The 16,794-nt window shown below is 52.1% G+C and overlaps 1 protein-coding gene across 2 annotated transcripts; it reads left to right on the top strand.

The window, feature by feature from the left end:
• Positions 1-1,214: 1,214 nt before the first annotated feature.
• Positions 1,215-15,926, top strand: ABHD16A (abhydrolase domain containing 16A, phospholipase). Of its 2 annotated transcripts, none has more exons than XM_073810559.1 (20): positions 1,215-1,399; positions 2,383-2,439; positions 3,260-3,326; positions 3,575-3,703; positions 6,654-6,739; positions 8,575-8,648; positions 8,827-8,949; positions 10,915-11,029; positions 11,133-11,234; positions 12,192-12,255; positions 12,680-12,729; positions 13,181-13,304; positions 13,777-13,881; positions 14,116-14,179; positions 14,608-14,664; positions 14,811-14,873; positions 15,015-15,091; positions 15,177-15,275; positions 15,374-15,420; positions 15,596-15,926. In XM_073810559.1, exons 1-20 carry the CDS (start codon positions 1,268-1,270, stop codon positions 15,677-15,679), a joined length of 1,719 nt encoding a protein of 572 aa, XP_073666660.1. In that variant the 5' UTR covers positions 1,215-1,267; the 3' UTR covers positions 15,680-15,926. The 2 variants fall into 2 exon arrangements, with proteins under 2 accessions (XP_073666660.1, XP_033719892.1); XM_033864001.2 differs by having other exon boundaries at positions 1,217-1,399; positions 3,575-3,661.
• The last annotated feature ends 868 nt before the right edge of the window (positions 15,927-16,794 follow it).

Below are 16,794 nucleotides of genomic sequence, written 5' to 3'. Positions count from 1 at the left end.
TTAAAGCAGAAATTAACACAACATTGTAAATCAACTATATTTGAATAAAATAAATTTTAAAAATAAATTCAGATCTAAACAGAAAGAAAAAGTAATGGTTACTCTTGGTGGGGTGGTAGCAACTGGTAGTGATCTGGAGAGGGTCTTCTAGATGCAGTAATGATGTAATGATGTTATCAGATTCCTGATCTGGGTGATGACTACATGGACATATTCAATTGGTGCATTTTTCTCTATATGTGTTTACTGCAATGAAAAGCTAAAGAGTTTATATATTATGTAGGTGTAAGGTACTAAAAAAAATAAAACAAACCTCTATATCTATCGAGAAACAGAATATTACCCTTTCAGCCAAAGATCCTCTATGCTGTGTAACAGTATTATAAATTTGCTCTTTATCTTTCACATACTTGATCATTAAAGTGTTTTTGAATTTTGCACTATGGTGTCATGTTGTATGTAATCTTCTGTGGCTTTCTTTTCTCCACTCAACATTATGGTTTTGAAAATTGTTCACGCTTAAGTGCAATAATTCATCCTTTTTTTTTTTTTTTTTTTTGCGGTACGCGGGCCTCTCACTGTTGTGGCTTCTCCCGTTGCGGAGCACAGGCTCCGGACGCGCAGGCTCAGCGGCCATGGCTCACGGGTCCAGCCGCTCCGCGGCATGTGGGATCTTCCCGGACCGGGGCACGAACCCGTGTCCCCTGCATGAGCAGGCGGACTCTCAACCACTGCGCCACCAGGGAAGCCCCATCCTTTTTTTTTTTTTAAACCAGTATTTCACACATCTTAACAATACTGAGTCTTCCTATCCATGACCATGGCGTAGCTCTCCATTTACTCAAGCCTTTGTTTACCTCTTTCAGTAATTTTTGTAATTTCCTTCGTAAAATCTTGCATTTCTTTCATTAGACGTGTTCCTAGATACCTTTTTTGTTGCTCTTGTCAAACGCTCCTTAACCCCTCTTTCACACTGTCGCTCGAGAGTCTGCCAGTATTAAGGGGTAGAAAGAAGTGGCTTAACTATGTCTGATAATATTCTAACTCTCCGCGGTCCAAACGCCTCCAACTAATTTCTGACTATTGCAGTTCCCGTAGCTCCAACTACAAGAATCCATGCTGAAAGGGCGCTGAAAATATCTCAACTCCGCGCAAGGCGGAGCCGGTACGTGCTGACGTCAAGGGCACGCAACACCTTAGGGTCCGGGGGAGGGCGGGGCCAGCAGGGGGACCTGCTGCTGAAAGAGCAGCGCCCCGGGCCGGGGCCATGGCGAAGCTGCTGAGCTGCGTCCTAGGCCCCCGGCTCTACAAGATCTACCGGGAAAGGGACTCTGAAAGGGCCCCGTCCAGCGTCCCTGGGACTCCAACTTCAGTCACTAACCCCCCTTCCAGCTCCTGGGTGAGTCGAGCTCTCCCCTGGTTAAAAACATAGTATGGCCCAAACCCCTTTGCGGCCTTTGCTCTCCAGAAGCGCCCATTATTGGAAATCGGGGGAGCCTGCTTGTCAAGCTAGTTGTCCGCAAAGTCTGCTCTCTTTGTGCTTCCTGGGTTAAAGTCACGCCTGTGGACTGGCCGCCTGCTGTATCGCTGTTGTCCAGTGCTTTCTCATTCCGACTGCCACTCCTTGCTTTTTTCCTCTCGCGACCCCTCAACCCTGCCCGTCTTGCTTCATGCCGGTCCCAATTGACTCTTAAGTCCTGGAAGAGACCGTGCGCGGATTCAGGAGCTGGATGATTTTGCCATCAAACTCTCGATTTCCCCTTACTCAGTGCCTCACCCGGTTCCGTTTATCTTCCCTGGCCTTGAATTTCAAAATGACTTCTTCAACATATCATACGTCCGCTCTCCCCCACCCCACCCGCAGCCTACCTTGGAGACCCCAGGATCACTGCGTTTATGAAAACCTGGGTGGTGCTAGGCTGTGTTCCTAAATGTTCTGTTTTTATCGGTGGTCTCAGATTATGTTCATTGCCCTCTACAAACTGCCCACCGCCAGCCACATTCTCTTCCTTAATCAGACGACTCTCATTCCAATGCTCTTCTTTCCCTCTTAAAGTTGTCATGATGTCTTTCCTTCTCTACCTCTGTCCCCATAGGCACACAACCCATTTGAAACTGGGTTGTGAAAAAGAGCAAAAGTCGTCCAATGCTGCTTTCACTTTGCTTCCAAGTCCAGTGCCCTGTGTTTGTTCTCAGGGTCTGGAGTAGGAAATCAGCTTCTGAGTCAGGGTGGGGAAAAGGAGCTTCCTACAGAGCCAGAGATGTCCTAGGAGAGATGACTCTGGGGGCTAGAGCCAGAGGACACACATCAAGGCTTCTAAAAGGGAAGGTGGGGGACTTGTCAATGAGCAGCATCCTTAATTCGGCCATCTGTTTTGGCAGGATACGTACTATCAGCCCCGTGCCCTCGAGAAACATGCCGACAGCATCCTGGCACTGGTATGTCTGCCCTGGCATCTGGGACTGTTGCATCTTTTCAGACCCAGCTGCCCTCCTGAACTTTCTTCTCCCCAGACTAGGACAGGGCAGTGCCCCTGGGGGTGGGGGATGCTCTGGGCTCTGCAGCAGACATCTCCAACACACACACACACACACACACACACACATGCACACGCACACGCACACGCACACACACAGAGATAGCTCTCAAGCGCACATACTTGGTACTCTCCTTTGGCATGTGCACTGCTGTCTCTGGGGCAGCCTGAGCCATGAGGAAGCTGCGTTTACTCTTGGGACCATCCGCAGGTGCGGAGTCCTGCAGTCCCCAGTGACCTGTCCTCCCTGGCATCTAGCCTCTTTGGCTGCAGAGACAGCTGTTCTCTCTGGCAAGGTTCCGATGGTGACATTTGTGCATCTCTTGGGGACCAGGCCAGGGGCTGTCCTGAGCAGGGCTGATTGAAAAGGCTTGATTAACTTGAGTAGAAAGAGAGACTGGCCTTTAAATGTGATGAAATTATGTCCGGAGATGATTAGGGGAAGAAACTAGAAGCTGTACCTAGTTTTCCAAGCCTCTGTTATGCTCTGACACACTGCCTTCAACAAATAATTGAGCACCTACTGTGTGCATGGTGTCATGCACAGAATAGGTACTTGATATGATATCCCTCACGTTATCCACTTTGCTCAGAGCCAAGGCCTGGAAATGGCAGACCGGGTGTGTGTGTGTGTGTGTGTGTGTGTGTGTGTGTGTGTGTGTGTGTGTGTGTGTGTGTGTGTGTGTGTGTATTGATTGCTTGTCCCTGTCTTTCTGCTACAGGCTTCAGTCTTCTGGTCCATCTCTTACTACTCCTCTCCCTTCGCCTTCTTCTACTTATACAGGAAAGGTCAGTGTGGTTTCAAAGGTGGTGGGACAGGAAACGGGCAGGTCATTGGCAGCTGAGCCAATCCCCTAATGAGGAAAGGGGACCTGTGATGAGGATGGCTTGGCTTCCCTCTTCCATCAGGTGTCTTCTTCCTCTGAGGGTGTGGCTGTCCCCAAAAGAGGGTGTGGGGGGGAGGCTGGGGCTGAACTGCGAAGAGGAGCTGAGGGCCAGTGGGGAAAGCTTCTCATAGAATCCCTCTCCCCCACCAGGTTACTTGAGTTTGTCCAAAGTGGTGCCACTTTCTCACTATGCTGGGACACTGCTTCTCCTGCTGGCAGGAGTGGCCTGCCTCCGAGGTAGGTGGAGACGGAGACCGGCTTGGATCTATCCATCACTGAGTAAATATTCATTAAGTACCTTTGCAAATATAGTTCGGTGCTGGGCCCTGAAGGGAAGTAATTAATGGCCGAGACATGATCTTTTCCTTAAAGGGGTTGAGTTGTAAATATGAACAGATAATTAGCAGAAAGGTTTGCTATTATCTAGAAAAGATGCATATACCCTACAACAGTTCCACATATATCCATGTGTATGTTTGTGTTAATCCTTAAGTGGACTCCATGGCCCCTAATAGCAGGATGGAGAAATACATTAGAGGTTATAGTCCTACAAGAGAACACCAGAGAGCAAGGCAGATGAACAAGCCAGAGTTACACCCAGCTACACAGATGAATTTCACAGATATGATGTTTTTGGGTTTTCTTTGGCTGCGTTGGGTCTTCGTTGCTGCACGTGGGCTTTCTCTAGTTGCAGAGAGCCGGGGCTACTCTTCGTTGCGGTGCGCAGGCTTCTCATTGCGCTGGCTTCTCTTGTTGCGGAGCATGGGCTCTAGGCATGCGGGCTTCAGTAGTTGCAGCGGCATGCAGGCTCAGTAGTTGTGGCGCATGGGCTTAGTTGCTCCGCGGCATGTGGGATCTTCCCGGACCAGGGCTTGAACCTGTGTCCCCTGCATTGGCAGGTGGATTCTTAACTACTGCGCCACCAGGAAGTCCCCCACAGATATAATGTTGAATGAAAGAAGCTGAACACCAAATAATTTATGCAGTATGTTTCCATCTACATAAAGTTCAAAAGGGATGCATATATAAGTGGCAAAACACTAAAGAAAAACACAGTCTTGGTTATCTTGAAAGTCAGGAGAGTGATAACCTGGGAGGGGGCGGGAACAGGCTGGGGAGGACTCCTGGTGGGAGGTGGCTTTGTGCTCTTTCTTGACCTGGGTGATCGGCACATGAATGTTTGTATTCTTTAAACCGAATGTATGTTTTACGGACATATGTTATTATCTCACAATTTAAAAACTGAAGAGACAAACCAAATCAGTGCCCTCTGGTGGGTGTACTTGATGAAAACCAGGTGAGGGGGATGCCTAAGAAGGGAGTGGTGGGGTCAGGAGCTGGACGGCTGCCGTTGGGTCCAGTCTGGGGTGAGGACCTTCTGCCCATGGCGCTGGGCTCCCTGCTCCGAGAGGCCCTCCCTGACCACCCTATCTGAAAGTCACTCCCACTCCTCAGTTTTGTCTTAATTTTACATTTTATTTATTTTTAATTTGGGGGAGAAATTAAGTACAGAAAAGTCCGTAAAACAAAATATCAGAAAGAACTAAAATGCTCATGTTTTGTGCTACTGCTTCAAATACCTTTTGTCAATAAAATACTAAAGCATTACAGGGTTGGCGTTTCCACTGGAATCTTCCTCAGCCCCGTGTTTCTCTTTCCCCAGAAATAACCATTGTCATCTGGTGTGTTTATTTTTCCCTAGTCCATATTTTTATATTTTTACAAAATAGAGACCTCATTCCATCACATCAAAGCTGCTAAGAGTTGTAAATGCCTACCGATTTCAGTTTTCAAATGTGAAAAAAAATATATGAACCTTAGAATCTGTGCAATATGATAAGTATAGACAAAATAGAGCATTTTGGGGGGTGCATTTTACATTTTTAGCACAAATGACATCACTCTATCCAAATCACTGTGCAGCTTGTTTCATTCTCAGTATTGTTTGGGGGCTCTACCCTTGATGATACCTAGCGTTCTAGTTCATTCTGGTTTTATTTTCTTTATAGCCCTTATCCCTCTGAAATTTTCTTGTTTACTCATTTATTGTCTTTCTCCAGCCCCACCCCATCCCCAACCAAAATGCCAGCTCTTTGAGGGCTGGGACCTGTGTGTCTCGTTTCCTGCTGTCACTCCCATGTCGGAACAGTGCCTGGCGCATGACACCTGTCGGGTCAGTGGGAGCAGAGAAGTCAGGGCTTGAGATTCCTCAGCAGTGAAGGGAGAGCAGATGCGATCGCTGAGGGGCCAAGCAAAGAGAGAAAAGAGCTCAGTGTTGAGAATGACTTTCGATTCAGAGAGAGAAGAAGGGAGGCAGGGGAGGAGCAGCCCAGGAATTGGAAGGAGGCAAAGAGGGACCCAGGAAACAGGAGAAAGGAATCTTGACAGACGGGAAGAGTGCTGAGTGGCACAGTTAAAAGAGAATGGGGGGACTTCCCTGGTGGCGCAGTGGTTAAGAATCCTCCTGCCAAGGCAGGGGACACGGGTTTGAGCCCGGGTCTGGGAAGATCCCACATGCCGCAGAGCAACTAAGCCCGTGCGCCACAGCTACTGAGCCCGCGTGCCACAACTGCTGAAGCCTGCCCGCCTAGAGCCCGTGCTCCGCAGCAAGAGAAGCCACCACAATGAGAAGCCCGCGCACCGCAACGAAGAGTAGCCCCCGCTCGCCGCAGCTAGAGAAAGCCTGCGCGCAGCAAGGAAGACCCAACTCAGCAAAAAATAAACAAATAAATTTACTAAAAAAAAAAAGAGAGAGAGAGAGAGAAAGAATGAGGACAGGAAGGGGACTCGGATGCAGTGAGTGAGGAAGTAATATGGGGCAAGAGCAAGAGCTGTGAAGCCAGATGCAGGGAGTTAGAATATGCAGAAAAGAGTTGGAAAGGTAGCATTGGAGAAGGGAGGAGGGAGAAGGAGAGAAACCCAGTGTTAGCAAGAGTGAAGCCTGAGGGCACGTGACAGTGTTTTAAGACTGGGAAGAATGAACATTCTGGAGGGTGGAAGGTCTATAGTCTAGGAAGAAACAAACTGGAGAAGTTAGGGAGGGGAAGAATGCCCTTGCCGGCCACTGGATATGGAGGAGGGGCGTCGGCCCAGGTCTCCTGTTTCCCCAGATCCAGGGCCCTCTGTTCCTTTTCCTCTCACTTCTTGCCCATCTCGGATTCTCTTCCTGAAACTTACTCGTCTTGCTTCCCAGTTTTCCTAACACAGTTTCCTATCCTCTCTCCACCAGGCATCGGCCGCTGGACCAACCCCCAGTACCGGCAGTTCATCACCATCTTGGAGGCAACACACAGGAACCGGTCTGCAGAAAACAAGGTGAGACTTTCAACTGCCTCCGCAGAGCACCGGCCCAGCTTCTGCCTGAGCAGGGAGATGTGTTTTGCCACCCGCCACACTGGGCGTTTGCTTGCACATGGCTGGATCCCTTCTCCCCTCCACAAGGGAACTGTCCCCCTGAGGAATTTTTCCTCCCTACCACTTCTGGTGGAATATCCCACTAGAATAATCCTCCACCCTCCATCTGCAAGAATTGCCTAGATGTGGAAACATTCACAGTGTTTCTTAGAAGGAGGTCTCCTCTCTATCACAACAGCTCATTCTGTAAATGTTTGTTTATTTTTGCCGTGTGCATTGAACACTGTGCTAGTTTTGTTCAGGGATGGGACAAGACAGGCAGGTATGTCCACCCTTGTGCCCAAGAGCACAGTGTGGTGCCAGGAGGGAGAAAAGCTAGGGCAGGGTGTCCTTGGAGTCGTGCCAGCCCAGCCAGTGCTGGAGTGTGATCATCTTTGAGAAGGGGCTTTGGGGCCCTATAAAGCTCTTTCCTGTTACACAGGGGTTTCTGGGATCAAACAGCTCTGACCACCATCATCGTATTGCTGTTTGCTCCACACCACCACTTACGGAGCTGTGTGAAGATGTTCCACCATGCCGCTGTCTGACGCATTTTGCATACACCCTTTCTAATCCTCACAGCAATGGCATGAGGTGGCATTATTACCCTTATTTTTATGTCTGAGGAAACAGAGGCAAAAAGAGGTTACAAGACCCAAGCAGAGTCACAGAGCAAGGAAGTGACTAAGCCTGTGTTTGGGTCCAGGTCCGAACAGAGCTTGCCTAAAATTTGCTTCCCTTCATTTTGTTTTGTTTTTCCATTTACATTTTTGTAGAATTTTTCTATTGCTCTTTCTTAGTCCAGTTATTTTTGTAAATGTCAAAAAAAAATGTCTGTGACAGAAAATAAACTATTCTCAAAGTGCTGGGAGCTCTGGGGGTGGGGGAAGAAATACAGCAGAGTGGAAGACACAGCTCTCACTGCCCTTAAAAAGCATGTGGACTGGGCTTCCGTGGTGGCGCAGTGGTTGAGCGTCTGCCTGCCGATGCAGGGAATGCGGGTTCGTGCCCCGGTCCGGGAAGTTCCCACATGCCGTGGAGCAGCTGGGCCCGTGAGCCATGGCCGCTGGGCCTGTGCGTCCGGAGCCTGTACTCCGCAATGGGAGAGGCCACAACAGTGAGGGGCTCGTGTACAGCAAAAAAAAAAAAAAAAAAAGCACGTGGACTGACTCAGTGGGGTAACCGAAGGCACAGATGGTCTGGGTGGCATCAGCAGCCCGTGGCTGCAGGAGTCGAGGGAAGGGAGGTGCCCGTGAGGATGGAACAGTCAGAGAGGCCTTGATTCAAGTGGTGGCCCAGGTGCAAAGGGGCTACCGTGGGCGTGACTTCTCTCCTTCCCTCTCACTAGACATTTTGATCTTTCAAGATAGAATCGTGTAAAGAACCTAGGTGGGGAAGGGAGCGTGACCAGCCAACAGGCTCCCCACCTCCTCCCTCAGAAGCTCCAGCACCTCCAGCGCCCCCTCCTGGGGGTGAGTCAGTCTTAGATTTTAGAAAAGCGAAGAGTGTTAGGTTCCTCTTCTAGATGCGGGCAAACAGGCCAGAGTTGATACCTGATAGGGCATCCTCTCTAGCCTGGCTTTTCTGGCCCCGGCAGAACTTTCCATCTGCGGACCGGAGGGTGTTGACCTCTGCTTGTCTCCCCATGATGGGTGGGGGCCGGTCCCCTGGATGGTGGGAGTGTTGGGGGTGGGTAGGCGGGCATCCCCACGACTCCCCTTTTCATCCCCTCCCCCATCTCTCTCCGCCCACCACAGAGGCAGCTCGCCAAGTACAACTTTGACTTCGGGAGCTGGCCAGTCGACTTCCACTGGGAAGAGCCCAGCAGCCGGTGAGGCCCCGGCTCTTTCGCTCCATGCCTGCTCTGTCCCCCACCTCCACCCCTTCTTGGGATCTAGGGCCCGCCATCCAGCGCCATCTCCTCATTCCTGCACCCACCATCCTACGGACCTCAGACGCGCAGCTTGCTCTCCTGACCCCATCCTCCCCTGCATCTTTCCATTCCTCAGGAAGGAGTCCCGGGGGGGGCCTTCCCGCTGGGGTGTGGCCCTGCTCCGCCCAGAGCCCCTGCACCGGGGGACTGCAGACACCTTCCTCAACCGAGTCAAGAAGCTGCCTTGTCAGATCACCAGGTGCGAAGCAGCAGGGAAGAGAGGCCAGCTGGGGTGGAGGGAACATAGGGTGCGGAGGCTCCAGGACAGGGCGCTCCGCTGTTAGCTGACTGTCATTTATTGGGCTTAGTGCCATGTACATTGTATTATTTGTAGCAAAGTATTTAGTTTTTATCCACATCTGTGAGTGGAAAAAAGAGGTTCAGAGAGATCCATAGTCTCACAGGTGGTGCATGAAGAGCTGGGATATTAACACAGTTCTGACACAACAGCTCTTTCAGTGAGGCTGAGAGGGAAGGGTGAGGTTATGGGTGGGGCGGGGACACACAGCCTTAGCTGCAGCACGGTCTGGTGGCAGCTGCGGCCCTATCCTGGTCCCGCTGCTCCTTGGTTTTTCCACTTCGAGGCAGCTCCAACTTCTGCGTCCATGAACAACCTGCCTCATAGAGTTGGTGAGATTTAACATATTCTGAAGGGCTTCCACCTTGCCTGGGTGCCTGAGAGCATGAGGTGGAACCTAAGGAAATCGTGGTTGTGGGTGCTGGTGATGTCTGAAACGACAACAGTGACCACAGTGGCGCGGCCAGTGTGGGAGTTTTCTGTTGCTGGGGGCTAGGAGGCAGGTTGGAGGATACCAAGGAAGTGGATGGACTTAGTGGTCAGTTGTTGACTGTGTGCTGATTGATCAGAGGGGCGAGGCAAGTTTGAGGTTTTGAGGGGGGATGCTGGACGGGGTTGTACAATGTTGTTCTGGGGACAAATCCTACTTCGGGATTAACTGGAAGTGGTTAACCATCTTTTTCAGGAACAGCACCTATCACATCTCTTTTTTCGATTTATTTATTGATTTTGGCTGCGTTGGGTCTTCGTTGCTGCGCGCGGGCTTTCTCTAGTTGCGGAGAACGGGGGCTACTCTTCGTTGTGGTGCGCGGGCTGCTCATTGCGGTGGCTTCTCTTGTTGCAGAGCATGGGCTCTAGGCACATGGGCTTCAGTAGTTGTGGCACGCGGGCTCTAGAGCGCAGGCTCAGTAGTTATGGCGCATGGGCTTAGTTGCTCCACAGCATGTGGGATCTTCCCAGACCAGGGCTCGAACCCGTGTCCCCTGCATTGGCAGGTGGATTCTTAACCACTGCGCCACCAGGGAAGCCCCCTACTGCATCTTTTGTGTCTAGATTAGTGTATTTGTGCAAGAAATATTTATTAAGCCCCAGAGTACTCTTTGCGAGGCTCTTGGCACCTACTACATGGCAGATACCGGGCATATCGCAATGAACAGTATTATTTATTTGGGGACCTAAATAAATACATTAACAGAATCATAATTTTTAATTAGTTTGCTTTTACTTATATCAGTATACAGAAAGTATTATCTCATAAAACTTTCAATGTTAATATGTGCATATATGTGTACTAGGCCACAATATAAAGTATTTTAAAAAGGTTGCAGTAGGGCTTCCCTGGTGGCACAGTGGTTGAGAGTCCGCCTGCCAATGCAGGGGACACGGGTTCGTGCCCTGGTCCGGGAAGATCCCACATGCCATGGAGCGGCTGGGCCCGTGAGCCGTCGCCGCTGAGTCTGCGTGTCCGGAGCCTGTGCTCCGCAACGGGAGAGGCCACAACAGTGAGAGGCCCGCGTACAGCACAAAAAAAAAAAAAAAAAAAAAGGTTGCAGTAAAAAAAGTTTGAAAAGGGAGGGACTTCCCTGGCGGTCCCGTGGTTAGGACTCCACACTTTCACTGCCGAGGGCATGGGTTCAATCCCTGGTCGGGGAACTAAGATCCCGCAAGCCACGTGGCACAGCCAAAAATCAAACAAACAAAAGTTTGAAAAATTGGTGCATATATTGTTTCGTTAAGTCCTGAAAGAGGCAAACGAAGCTGTGAAGGTCAAAGGTGAAGCCGGCCCCAGAGTCTCTGAGTGCTTGGGTTGGGATGGTCCCTGGGCTCCACTGTGTTGGAGGTTCATTAACCCCGTGTTCCCCACAGCTATCTGGTGGCGCACACCCTGGGGCGCCGGATGCTGTATCCGGGCTCTGTGTACCTGCTCCAGAAGGCCCTCATGCCTGTGCTGCTGCAGGGGCAGGCCCGGCTGGTGGAAGAGGTAAGGCTCCCTTGCCCCTGACCCCCCCCCCAGCCCTTCTTCCTCCACCCAGGAATGTGGCCTCCTGCCCCTCCAACTTGGCCATTGCATCTCCCCCACTCAGTGTAACGGGCGCCGGGCAAAGCTGCAGGCCTGCGACGGCAATGAGATTGACACCATGTTTGTGGACCGGCGAGGGAGAGCTGAGCCCCAGGGACAGAAGCTGGTGAGAGGGCACAGGGAGCCCAAAGGTAGAGTGTGGGGAGGGCAGTGGAGGTTCTAGAGATCTCAGTTCTACAGCAGCCCTAAGGAAGCACAGTGGGGATAATCCCATCTCCCAGCTCCGCCCTAAAGACCTCTTGATGTAGGAAATCCCTGTGATACGGAAATAGATATAGGAGTTGACACGCAAGGACCAAAACGTCATCATCGTAATAGTCACCACTTAGCACTTACCACATGCAGGGCATATGTTTGAGCCTCACAACAGCCCTGTAAGATAGGTACCATTTATATTAGCCCATTTTACAGATGATGAAACAGAGGCACAGAATAGCTTTTCCAGGTCACACAGTTAGTGAGTGGGAGAGCTGGGATTTGAGCCCAGGCAGCCTGGCTCTAAAATCTCCTGCGCCCATGAAGCAGCCCTGGAAGGAGCACTAAGCCAGCAGCGCTGGGTGCTGGGTTCTAGTCCCATCGCTGCCCAGATGCTCTGAGGGTCTACCCAAGCCCCACCATCCCTGAGCTTTGGCTTGGGGCACCAATAGAGTTTATCTGACCATAATTCTGGAGCCCGAGAGGGAGAGGGAAAGCGATTGGCATACCACACGAAAGAAACAGTCACAGAAAAAATGGACCCCAAAACTAGAAAGGAAAAAAAAATCCATAATCCCATTCCTGAGAGATGGCCACCTGGTAGTCTTCCAAGGAAGAGTGGACACTGCTGGGGGGTTGAGCATTTCAAGTTGGATCATTCCTCTTCCTCGGAGGGCCCAGTTTGCTAAGCATTTGCATCCACTTTGCCTCTCACTTTACGGACTTGTGAAATGAGAAGTTTCTGTTCTCCTTGGAGAGAACAGGAAACGTGCCCTTTCCTCTTTCCTACAAAGCTCCCACAGGCTGCCCTCCCTGCCGCTAGTGGGATTTTTGGTCCCAACTTGGCTCCTTCCTGCTTCCCCTATAGGTGATCTGCTGTGAGGGGAACGCGGGCTTCTATGAAGTGGGCTGCGTCTCCACACCTCTGGAAGGTAGGCCCATGGCTCAGCCCTCTTATCTCTGCCCCTTGGAATGGAATGTCCCCACCTTCCCACATGGATATGACCTCCCAGGGCCTAACCACTTTCTCTGGGTGAGGTTTGAGACCCCTGCCTTTGGGGAAAAGTCTGCTCCCCACTTGCTTTGCTAACCTTGCATCCTTCCCCTAGGGCTGTGTCCCTAACCTTATTATGCTCTTTGTTCTGTTCCCCGGACCCAACAATCACATCTCTCTCCCTTCTGCTGCCTCAGAACCTTTTTGTCATCTTCCCATTCTGGGAAGGCTTGGAGTTCTTTGCCTCTGAGTTGGGTGTTTAGAACTCCAGTGTCCTCTGCTCCTTCCCCCAGAGCTGGGGGCAGAGAGTGGTGGGGGGCGTGGACCATGAGGTCCCAGCCCTTCTTCCCCCTGTGTTACAGCTGGATATTCAGTCCTGGGCTGGAATCATCCCGGCTTTGCTGGAAGCACGGTGAGACCTTCTCTGAAATCCCTTCTTTTTCTGAGTTATGGTCTGTCTCCCTCTGGTCAGCCACTGGTGTTAGGGAAAGGGGTTATATGTTTCTGTAGGGCCTCCCACTCAGGTGTGACCTGGGCGCCAAGGGCAGGGAGCTGCGAGCCTCCTCCTCTCACCCTGGGGGCTTGGCAGGAGGGGAGGCGGTGGATCTTGCTGTAAACGACTGGTTTCTAGAGAGAACAGCCCCTCCCACTGCCCTATTCTTTTTCTTTTTTTTTAATGCCACTGACAGGCGTTTATTCTTCCATTAGAGAAGCGCTCTGAATTGTCTGTTCAGAGCTGCAGCTCCATCTTCGCTGTCTGTTGCAGCGTAGCTGCAGGAAGGGTCCCTGCTGGGAGGTTGGGGGGCGATGGGCAAGCGGCCTTTTGTGCTGACCCATTCCTGCCTTTGCCCTTCTTCCTGCAGGGGGTGCCGTTCCCACAGAACGAGGCCAACGCCATGGATGTGGTGGTCCAGTTTGCCATCCACCGCCTGGGCTTCCAGCCCCAGGACATCATCATCTATGCCTGGTCCATCGGCGGTTTCACTGGTACCAGCCTCCCTCCTCCCCCCCCTACTGTAGGCACATTCAAACCATCTCTGTGTCCCCCCAGGAGAGGTGGGGAAATGCACTGGTGGCCCAGGAGCGGGGTGGAGGCTTCAAGGAGGAGAGGTGGGACGGGGGTGGGATCTCTGAGTGCGTCTGGAAGAAGCTCTCCTTTTTCGCGTACACTTCACATTTCCTTCCACCCTTGTGCCCGATTATTAAAAGAAGTGGACTGGGGTCCTGGGGTGGTGACTTCAGGGAGTAAATGTCTCCTCTGGTATTGTCTTCAGTGCATTTCATTGTTCTCTCTCCGTCGTCTCCGGCAGACCCCTGGCTGAGTGAAGTGAGGGGTTAAGGAGAGACCTGGGGCTCACTTAGTAGGCAGGATGGGGTCAGCCTATAGGATCTGTGGGACAAGGGTAGGGGTGGTGGGCCTGCCCTTGGTCCTCACCCTTCTTCCCTGTCCTGGTACCAGCTACGTGGGCAGCCATGTCCTACCCAGACATTAGTGCCGTGATCCTGGATGCCTCCTTTGATGACCTGGTGCCCTTGGCCTTGAAGGTCATGCCAGACAGCTGGAGTGAGTGCAGCTCCCAGGCTTGCCCTTCAGGAAAGAGGTGGGCTGGAACTGGGAGATGTTCTAACTGGAGATGGTTCCCCTTTCTGTGGGTGGGGAGTAGGTCACCCCATTGTTGAGAAGCAGGAGGACTCCCCTGTCTGGGGACCTCAGTTTTCTATCTCCATGAACAGTGGGGACCTCGGTGTTGAGCAGGGGCTTTGTCTCTGCTGTCCTTTCACATTCCTCTCACTTTAGGGGGCCTGGTGACCAGGACTGTGAGGCAGCATCTCAATCTAAACAACGCAGAGCAGCTGTGCAGGTGAGGGCGGGCCAGTGTCCAGCGTATAACACCCTTCCCCCACCTCACCCCCTGTAGAGATGCTACTGGGTGTTCAAATGCTGAAATTAGTACCCAAGTACAAGTACAAGCCACTGCCCCACATTTCCTAGTGGCCTCGCCACCACCACGGCAGGCCCGACCCCTCCCAGCTTCCCTGGGACCCTGGACCTTCTCACGATCTGGCAACCAGTCGGTTCATGCCTGGCCCAGCAGGGACCTCCCAGCAAGGCCTGACTTTGAGCCATGCCCATTCTTAAGTATTCTGACTCTCACCCCTGGGTGAAGGGCTAGCCCAGGGGGCCCTGCTGTAGCAGGGGTAAGAATGCAGCCAGTGCAGGGGTGGGGTGGCCAGTTGTCACCTGTCTCCCCCTCTGAGCTCTCCCTCTCCACTATGCTGTCCTCTGAAGGTACCAGGGCCCTGTGCTGCTGATCCGCAGAACCAAGGATGAGATCATCACTACCACGTGAGTGCCTGGGAACTTCTGCCCTCCTGGATCCCAGAGACAGCCAGGGAGTTGCCCCTCCTCCCTCTGCCCACCAGAAAACCAGGTATCCAGAACCTTCCTCCCCAACCTCCAGCCCCTCCAGTGTACATTCTTCTCACCCCCAGGGTTCCTGAGGACATCATGTCTAACCGAGGCAATGACCTCCTGCTGAAGCTCCTGCAGCATCGGTGAGAGCCAGGGTGTGTGTACGCACATACGCACATATGTGTGTGTACTGACACCAGCGCGGGGAGACAGGGGAGAAGGTTTGGGGATGACGAGTGAAGAGAACTGGGTCTTGACCTCTTGTCCCGGCACTGCCTCCATAGGTATCCCCGTGTGATGGCGGAGGAGGGTCTTCAAGCGGTGAGGCAGTGGCTGGAGGCCTCCTCACAGCTGGAGGAAGGTGAAAGGGGATCTGGTGAGGGCTTTGGTTGGGGGCCTGGCAAAAACCAGGTTGCTGATGGGCACTCCTCTCTCTCCATGACCAGCCTCGATTTACAGCCGATGGGAGGTGGAGGAGGACTGGTGCCTGTCCGTCCTCCAGTCCTACCAGGCAGAACACGGGCCTGAATTCCCCTGGAGCGTGGGTAAGGAGTCCTGGGGCAGGAGGAGGGGTTGGGAAGAGCCCAGGAAGGGGGTGAATATCCAGATGCGTGGCCCGTGTTTGAGCACCTCCTCTCTGCAGGGGAGGACATGAGTCCAGAAGGAAGGCGGCAGCTGGCTTTGTTTCTGGTGAGCTAAGGGGTGGGAAGCAGGAAGAGGGTGCCTGAATGGCCAGGGGGCACGTGTGGGGCTTGGGGACAGGGGTACCCTGTAAGCATTGGAAGTAGCAGCTTTTGTAGAGTGGGTAGTGGGTTCGGAGGGTGTCTGTGTTCTGTACCCCACCTGTCCCGCCCTCTCCCCTCAGGCTCAGAAGCATCTGCACAACTTCGAAGCCACACACTGTACCCCACTCCCGGCCCAGAACTTCCAGATGCCCTGGCACCTCTAGGGACCACACTGGGACTCATTCTGGAAGAACGGATGGGAGGAGACATGAGGAAGGACCCTATTACTTGTTATCCTCTGTGTTTATTTTGCTGTTTATAGTTTGTGGCAAGCGGGGAGACCATCCCCCTTCTCACTGTTCCTCTTGCACGTTTCCCCTCATCCATCCGGCAGTACCTAACCTTCCCCAACACACTCCCTGCATTAAATGAATGGATTATTCCTAATAATTAATAAAAATATTTTTTCTACTGGCTGGCTAATTTTGTGACTTCCCAGGTGTCCAGGAAGCCAGGGTTGGGAGTGGGGAGAGTCGAAGCTCCAAAGGGCTGGGCTTTGAGAAACCCCAACTCCAGACAGCCAGTGTAACCCTCCCCATCTCTGCTGTCACCTCAGGCAATAGCACGAGCTATCCTTGTGCAATGGGTCCCCAGTCCTCACCCTTCCCTGGCATGCCTAGTACTATCACCACTGTGCGGCCTCCCTGGTGCCTGCCTAGGCCTTCCTGCATACGACCAGCCCAGCAGACCAAGGTTGCCTCCTCTTGCTCACAACTCATGGGCTTTGTTGGTTACAAAATACTTTCTAGCTCCTGATTTTCACCTACTCAGCGATTCTACAGATTTCCAGGTCCAGCCTGCATGGTCTCACCATCAGTCCTTCCAGTTTTCCTTGCTTAGCTCTTGCTCTTTCCGTGGGGAGTGAGGAACGGCCTGCTCCCATGTCTGATGCAACAAACCCTGCACACCCTCCTCACCATGTCAAGTCTCTCTCTTCACACCCTCTTTGCAATTCAACAAACACAGGGCCTGCCGGGGACCAAGGAGCAGGTGCCAAGGACTCGGGTCTTCCCAGAGCCATACTTTGCCTTTCTGGACAGCTGTTAGAATATTCTTAGTTTGAACTTGAGGAAATTGGTTCCCTATAACTTCCATTCTATTTCCAATCCTTGGACCTCACAGAACAGAATGAGTCCCTTTCCCACCCATCAGTTTGTACCCTGGCCACCTTCTTCCCTTGGAAACCTCTTTTCCAGATGAAATACCCCTAGGTTTACCACCCTGGGTCCACCATTTTGAACAAGATACTTAAGGTGGACCATATTCTGAGGTCCTGGAT

Source organism: Tursiops truncatus, chromosome 10 (genome assembly GCF_011762595.2).
Source record: "Tursiops truncatus isolate mTurTru1 chromosome 10, mTurTru1.mat.Y, whole genome shotgun sequence".
NCBI classification, from domain to species: domain Eukaryota; kingdom Metazoa; phylum Chordata; class Mammalia; order Artiodactyla; family Delphinidae; genus Tursiops; species Tursiops truncatus.
Note: the sequence above shows the minus strand (reverse complement) of the source record. Positions and strands in the feature narration are given on the sequence as shown.